At 44.7% G+C, this 8,351-nt stretch overlaps 1 protein-coding gene and 1 pseudogene across 1 annotated transcript; one reads left to right on the top strand and one right to left on the bottom strand.

The window, feature by feature from the left end:
- The first annotated feature begins 1,615 nt into the window (after positions 1-1,615).
- On the top strand, positions 1,616-2,223 carry LOC106552447 (olfactory receptor 2T5-like). The gene has a single exon (XM_014070731.2). It carries the CDS (start codon positions 1,616-1,618, stop codon positions 2,186-2,188), a length of 573 nt encoding a protein of 190 aa, XP_013926206.2. The 3' UTR covers positions 2,189-2,223.
- Positions 2,224-5,634: 3,411 nt separating this feature from the next.
- LOC148047902 (serine/threonine-protein kinase MRCK gamma pseudogene) lies at positions 5,635-7,519 on the bottom strand (annotated as a pseudogene).
- Between the last annotated feature and the right edge of the window lie 832 nt (positions 7,520-8,351).

Raw genomic sequence — 8,351 nt, 5'->3', positions numbered from 1 at the left:
TGCCCAGGCAGCCATAGTTTCTTTAACATGTTCTTCCTCAAGTTTATATTCCAACAGATATCTGTACAGTGCTTTGATCAACCTATCTTCTGTCTCTATCAGAAGTTTATCTAATATTGTGTATTCTTTGGCAATGCCTTCCTTTTTCCTAGCCTCTCTAAACCTTGACTGAATCTGTAGATAAGACCACCACTCTAGGTGTACCCCTTGTGATGCCAATTCTAGTCTGGTTTTTATCTCCCCCTGTTTATTCAATGTCTCTTTGTATGTAACAATTTTTTCCATGTTAATTAAATTTGGGTGTATGTATGCTTCCATCGTGGATAGCTAAATGGGCATTTCAATATAGTGGTTGTGCTTAATTTTATTCCATACTAATATCAGGGACTGTCTAACGTAATGTCTATGAAAATACTTATGTGCTTATCCTTTTTCATACCATAGGAAGGCATGCCATTCTGCTTGGAGAATGTCCCTTAGTGATTTATCCCCAGCTAGACAGAAATCAGTGGTATTGAGTACTTCCTTTGCTAATTATTCCCAAATGTTCCCTTTTTCTGGAAAAAGGCTGGGCTCCAGGAACATTGTTACATAAGTTACAAACATAAAAGTGTAAACAGTTTAACTGTCAGCATTGACTTCATTTAGTAATCAGGAAAGAAAACCACTGGTTTCCCTTCCCTGTCTAGGCTTTGACTTCTTAACTGGGAAAATGGAGGTATTGCAAGGAGAGATACATTTACGGAAAAATCCTTGTTCTCTCTATATGCCTTTATCAGTTTCTGTATAGGATCAATGGCTTCGGCTTGAATTTTATACTGGGGCGCGTGAAGGGGTGTTTGTCTTTTTACTGTAATTCTTACTGGGGTGGCTCCTTTTAACAGTCCCACCTCTATGGCATCCCAGCCCCACAGAGAGGGAGAACTAAGAACTAAGGTTAATATACAGGGTTGTTGTTGCAGGGAAAATAAGGGGAAGAAAGGTGGGATATATTCACTGCCTTGAGTTATTTTTTAAAATAATAAAGGTGAAAGATAAACAAACAAATATTACTCTTAACTTTTTGAAATCTTCTAATGCTTGTAAATCTCTTTTCTGGTTAGGTTTTGCTTCTGAAAACCTTTTCTGTTTTATTTCCTGACTGCATATTTAAATGTTGTAAAGTAGACAATTAAAATAGATAGCTAAAGTAGATATAGTAGATAACTTCCATTTCCATAAACTGTTTTTTTGTTTAAATAGGTTAAATTCAAGCAATGACGGATGGATGGGAGAAGAGAATATAACACTGTGGACAGAATTTGTGCTAGCTGGACTTCTCTATGTAAAAACACCCGGTGTTTTTGTTGCGGTGATTAATTTCATGTTTGTGATTGCTCTGCTAGGAAACAGTCTTTTCCTTTTCCTCATTAAAGTGGATCCTCGGCTTCACATCCCAATGTACTTTTTCCTGAGCCAACTATCTATCATGGACCTCTGCCAAGTTCTTGCAATTGTTCCCAGGATGACTGTGAATTTTGCAACCAATAGCTACACCATTTCTCTCTATGGGTGTGCTCTCCAAATTTTTGTCACCCTGACAGTGGGAGGAGCTGAATGCCTCATCCTGGCTACCATGGCCTATGACAGATATGTGGCAGTCTGTAGACCTCTGCAATATCCAATCCTCCTGAGGAGTAAAGTATGCTGTGTTATGTCATTATGTACCTGGTTTTGGTCTTGTGTGCAAGCATTGATTTGCTTTCTCTATGTCCTGCCTCTTCCTTACTGCAAGACTAATGTTATTGTTCAGAATTTATGTGAGTATCCAGCCCTCATACAATTGTCTTGTTCAGATAATTCTGCCTTTGAAAAGGCAGTATATCTTGGAGGTTTTCTGCTTTTTCTCATCCCTGTTTCAGTCATCTTTGCATCTTATCTTGCCATCTTCTTGGAAGTCCTGAGGATGAGCTCCATAGAAAGAAGCCACAAAGCCTTGAGCACCTGCTTGTCCCATTTGTGTGTGGTGGGGTTCTTCTATGGAGCGGCTATTGTGACCTACATGACACCCATCTCCTCCTATTCAGCAGAAAAAGCTGCTATTAACTCAGTGTTTACAACTATTTTCCCTCCCATGATTAACCCTTTCATATATAGCCTGAGGAACCAGGATGTTTTAGCTGCATTCGGAAAGATTATTGCAAAATAGATCCTGGGTAAACCATATTTTATTTATCTATTGGAATTATATCCCACGGTGATCTTGTATTATATGTATAAGATGTGAGAGGAAAAATTAAGTATCCACTTTATGATTAAATTGTGCGTAACAAATTCACACAATACTTGGGTCAGGCCTGTAGTCATATTTTCTTTTTGGTCTTTGGCCTGCCACACTTTCTATTATTCTGCTATGCATTTTCTATTCTGGGAAAATGGCGGGGGGAGATTGTAAGGAGTCACATACTATGTAGCCACAACAAAATTCTTTCTAGAAAGCCAAGGTCATCCTTTGTCTCTGCACCTCTGCACCTGACTGGAATTGGATGGGTAGAACTGCCAGCAGGACAAAGGGAGTTTGGACTACCTGATGGACTTGTGTGTGTGGGGGCAAGATCTTGAACTTTCAACTAGGTGGGGAAAACCAGGAAGCTTTCAGATTTGGGTTTACCCAGATGTGCCAACATAACTCTCTTAATAAATTGGAACTTTGAGGAATACTTTGCCTTGGACTCTGATTTACTTATGGATGATATTTGGGACCCTAATAACTTGGGTCAACCAGAAAAGTAAGATTCATTATAGGTTTTTGCAAAAGCTGGTGGAGCTTTAGGCTAAGAGAGCAACAGAACTCCACACCAACTTACAGATCTCAGCATATTTTATACATCTCTTTCACCGGCCACAGTTCCTTCCTAGCCAGGCCCAGTTGATAGGTCTGGTTCAGTCACATGCTTTCTGACCACCTATAATCTACTATTACCCCTAAATGTATAAAGTTAATTAAGCTCTTATTGCAGAGGTGGTATTCAGCAGGTTCTGACCAGTTCTGGGGAACAAGTAGGGAAATTTTGAGTAGTTTGGAGTACCGGTAAATACCACCTCTGACTGAGTCCGCCCACATCTATTCTCTGCTTCCCGAGTCCCAGCTGATCGGGAGGGAATGGGGATTTTGCAGTACCCTTCCCCTAGAGTGGGGTGGGAATTGAGATTTTACAGTACCCTTCCCCTGCCACACCCACCAAGCCACGCTCACCAAGCCATGCCATGCCCACCAATCCACAACCACAGAACCGGTAGTAAAAAAAAATTGAATCCCACCACTGCCTTATTGTCACCCAAACTTGCTAAGCAATCAACCTCCCCCATTCTTTCAGTTCTCATCTTCTTGGTATTCTCTTATCTTGTTTTTCTGTACAACCCAGTACCTGTTACATATCTCAAACCAGAAGCTGGTATGTCTAGGTTTTACACATTGGTCAAATCATGGCTGTGCTCTAGCTATGTAGTATTGTGGCTATAAAATACTAAACTCTTAAAATACTAACTCCAGGCAAGTAAACAAAGAACATAAAACAAGCTATGTGCTAGTATACATTATGGACAATTACAACTTATTTTATTTTGTATCTATTTATTAACTTGTTGGGTCAAACCTAGTTAACTCTATGCTTCTATTCTGATAATAACAACTTGAAACCATCCCCTACCTACATCATTACCAAGATTAAGAAAAGATGAATATTATCGTTGTGATCACTGTGGTTGCTAATTTATTTTTAACATCACCATAAATGTTTTACACGCAGGTTGCTTATTGAAAATAGAACAATTGCTGTCTGACTAATTGATGAATGATTCTTGCAATAAACTGTTCAGGCACTTGCCTAAGAAGCTCGATATACCTATTGTCAATGTTAAAGGCCCAATATTGAATTGTTTAGGAATGGAAAAATCTTGTGTTATCTGATTATGATCTTGGATAAATAATTTTTAAAACTGTTATTATGTACCGTATGTGCATTTGCGCATAGCAGAATTCTAAATTGAATTCCAGTGACGCATTTTTTCAGATGTAATATTCCACCACTCCCAAAATACATGCAGGGAGGTAGATTGTACTGAGAGATAATGAGTCTAATTGACATTTAAAAAAATGTAAATTATAAGAAGAATGCTTAAGCATTGGCTTATTTATTCAATTGTATGCAAATTGTGGGTACAAAATTAGGAAATCCAAACAATTAATAACTTCTCCACCCAGTGTCATCTTATAGAGGATAGAAATAGCATAAAAATTTAATAAATAAAAATAAGTAACAGATTTTTCAGAATTACCTTTGTACTATTGCATATTTAACAAAGAATAGCTCATAATTCCTTACTCTTATACTAATAGAAGGAAATACTTGTTTCATGCAACAAAAAGTTCAACATATTTTTTATAGATAAGATTAATAATAAGATTCAATTTTGTCACGGTACAAAATGGTACAATATTTACAGCAGTGACGTGCAGTGAGGTTTATGGCTGATGATGCACTGATACAGTGGTGGGTTTCACATTTTTTTAGACTTGTGGATTTCAACTCCCAGAATTCCACAGCCAGGCATGCTCAGTTCCAATTTAAAGCGACAGCATTTGTTTTTCTCCTTTGCGAAAAAGTTTCCTTCATTCTTTTTCTTCTCCCTCCCCCTCCTTCCTCCCTCTTTCCCTCCCTCCCCCCTCTCTTAAACAGACACATGCACACAGAGAAGTTGGATTGGACTATCTCTCCTACCCCCTTCCCTCTCTCTCTCACTCACTCACTCACTCTCAAACAAACACAAACACAGAAGTTGGATTGGAGCCAATCCGAGCCTTTGATTGCAGGCAGAGCCATGTTGCCTTTTCAAACTTGTAATCAGTGAAGCTGGGCTTATATAGTTTTATCCAGCTGTGTGTGTATGTGTGTTTTTGAAAAGGCAACGTGGCTCTGCCTGCAATCAAACTACACTTGGGGAGGGATCTACACTTGAGGATGAAATTTGAATTCCTCCCCCTCCCTCCGACCCACACGTACCTTTTCCAGTTGTTTCAGAGAAGATTTCAACTCTGCTCTTGCCTGTCACCATGAAAAGAAAAAAAAATGTAAAAGGAAAAAGGCAAGAGCTGAGGTCAGGCTGAGCTAGTTGCTGCCAGAGTCACGGTGGATCACTCTGCTTAACTGTTTAAAAAAAGCCTCTAAAAAAGCGCCCTCTACAAGAGGAGGCAGGACAACGACATGCCTCACCTACGTCAGGAATTTTTAGGCTTTTAACCCTTGCTTAACTCTGCTCGAGTGATCATAAAACACCTAAAGTCAGACTAGATGAGGCACGTCATTCTCCTGCTTCCTCTTGTAGAGGGCATTTTTTAGAGGCTTTTTTAAACAGTTAAGCAGAGTCATCCACGGTGACTCTGGCAGCAACTAGCTCAGCCTGACCTCAGCTCTTGCCTTTTTCCTTTTACATTTTTTTTTAATACATTTATTTAATTGGAAAAAAAATAAGGTTGGGGATCTTAGATAACAAGAAGCAGGCAGCCTCAAAGGAGCTGGATGTTCAGTGGCAAAACTGGCACCGGGGTCTTGTTTCAGGTGGGGCGTTGTGGTTGGGCATCGACAGCCCTTCCTGTCATGTGGTGCTGGTGCTCCTTGGGCTGGACGGGGGACTGGAATCCGAGACGTTGCACCGGAGGCTTCTCCTGCCTTCAGGGTGCAGCTGGGCCTCCTCGGTCAATCTCCGGGCCTCCTGAGAGTCGGGGTTGTTCCCAAAAGTGATGGCGTCCTTCTTTGGCCTTCTCCAGTTCCTGACGCAAAGTCCGGTTTTGCTGCTCAGCCTCCTGCAACTGTCGTTCCAGCCCCATGTGGGCCACCTTTAGCTGCTCCAGCTCCGTCTGGACGCTCTGCTTGGCCCGGATCTCGGCCTCCAACGCCGACTGCAGCTCCAACTTGGCCGAAGCCTCCACCTTCTACAGCCGCCGGGCCTTCCAGAGGGTGTCCGGAGTGTTGGGGCCCGGACTCTGCGCCGCTAACTGCTTCAGGGCCTCCATCTCCTCCATCGTTTCAGTCGCCATGGCCTCCAGGCGCCCAAAGGCCTTCTCCATATTGCTCACGCCCTTAAAAACGTTGTCGATCTCACTCCCCCAGTTGGCCAAGGTGGCTTTGTAGGATTCGGAGGTGCAGCTCCCTGGTCCGGGGTGCAAGCCGTCGTTGCCCCGAGAATCCACCTGGTCACTGGGAGGCCACGGGCTGCAGCTGTTGCTCGTGGCTGCTTGGCCTCCTCTGTTTGGCTCCACATTTTCACACATCCCGGAGGTGTAGGTGAATCCAACGAAGGGGAGGTGATGGGCTGAGAACGTAGCGTGGGAAATTGGTGGAAGCGTCTCCGCTTCTTTGAGGGTGTCGTCGTCGACATCGAAGTTGGAAGTGTCGGCCGGACTGGCTACCTTGGGGACCAAGGGGGGAGGGCTGTTGCGGAGGTCCTCCCAGGCGATGCGCTCGAAGAAGGGGTGGCGCGTGAAGTCCTCGATGCCCTTCTGGCCCAGGCGGACTTCTTGGCGGCACAAGAGCTTGCGGATCAGATCCTTGGCACTCTCTGAGACGTCGGTGATATACCGAGGAAACTGCAGGTGGTCCTCGTGGTTCATGATTTTGCCATAGGTCTCCACCAGGGACTCGGCGTAGAAAGGCGTTTCCCCGAAAAGCAGCTCGTACATGCAGACGCCCAGGGACCACCAGTCGCACTCGGGGCCGTATTTGCCCTTGCGGTCCTCCATGGCTTGCAGGATCTCTGGGGAGACGTAATTGGGGGTGCACACCGCCACCGATGACTCCGCCGTGCCGTCCGGAGCCAGGCGAAGGCAGGAACCAAAGTCCGCTAGGCGGATGTGCCCGCTGGTGTCAATCAGGATATTGTCCGGCTTGATGTCCCTGTGGATGTATTGGAGGGAATGGAGGGAATGGATGGCCAGGACCATCTCCGCCAGGTAGAAACAGGCCATGTCTTCTGGCAGCCGGTCCTCAAACTTGCTCAGCAGAGTGAGTAGGTCTCCTCCGGCGTAATAATCCATCACCAGGTACAGATAGTGCTCGTCCTGGAAGGCGTAATGCAGCGTGGTAATCCACTGTCGATCTCCATGCACGAGGACATCCCGCTCCTCTCGGAAACAGGCCGTCTCGGTTCTCTTCAGCATTTCCCACTTGTGCAGAATCTTCATGGCGTAGATTTCCTCCGTCTGCTTCATTCGCACGATGGCCACCTCCCCAAAGGCTCCTCTCCCGATCACCTTCAGGATCTCGAAGTCGTCACGACGCAAACTCAGCTGTTTCACCCGGGAAACCAACGGGGAGGCCCACTCCAGAAACTGCTGGACGCTCCTCTCGCGGCGCAGCGGGGCGGCGCTGCATTCCTGGTGGATGCAGAGCAGGAGGTCGAGCAGCCCCTCCAGCCCCGCCGCCCCCTTGCCCCCCAGCAGAGCCCGCAGCCTGGCCAGGCGCCGCTCCAGCGGGCTGCACATGCTGGCTGTCCCGGCCGAGGAGGAGGAGGAGGACGCGGGCGCCGGGCCGGATCCTCCGCGGAGCCCGCAATGTACATTTTTTTCTTTTCATGATGACAGTGGTGAGGCTCTGCCTCCCCTGACTGCATGTCCCTGATTTACAGTACAGTTCCATTACATTCTACGTGAGCTCTTAGAAACAATCCAGTCAAATAAAGAAGGAATGAACTAAGATTGTTTCCTCCATCAAAAACTGGTCACTGCTTTTATCAGTGTGATCTTCTTCATGTTTTCGTCACTCTGTTTGGAAACAGTCTCTTTTTCTTTTTAATCAAAATAGTTCTTTAGACGTTACATGTAATTTTTTTGCCATCAATTGTACATCATGGACTTCAGTCAGGACCTTGCAATTGTTCCTAAGATTTTTTTCATGTGTTTGTGAGAATTAGGTCTGTAGGCCTGAGAGCCTCTAATTCACCTGAGGAACAGCTGTTGCGTGGTAAAATGGCTAACACTGGACAGTAAGAGACCATCCCAATGTGTGACAGCTGTATAAAATATGAAGTCGTCTTCAAAGGCAACCCAAGTCAAAGTGAGTTGCGGTGGTCTGAAATATAAAAAGGGCAATTGCTACTGTTTTCACAGTCTCCTGTTCCAGGAAAGGAGGAAACCGGAAGATCTACCAAAGATGGCAAAAAGTGATGGCACACAAGTGGTTAGAAAGTAGTATTGCAGGCAAATTATGCTCACAATTTGGAGTTCACAATAAGAGCCGAGGTGATGCAGTGGTTAAATGCAGCACTGCAGGCTACTTCAGCTGACTGCAGTTCTGCAGTTCGGCTGTTCAAATCTC

This window comes from Thamnophis sirtalis, unplaced genomic scaffold (assembly GCF_051295495.1).
Source record: "Thamnophis sirtalis isolate CommonGarterSnake01/CBP01778 unplaced genomic scaffold, rThaSir2_p1.2 scaffold_3, whole genome shotgun sequence".
NCBI lineage: Eukaryota > Metazoa > Chordata > Lepidosauria > Squamata > Natricidae > Thamnophis > Thamnophis sirtalis.
This window is presented reverse-complemented; position numbering and strand designations above follow the sequence as displayed.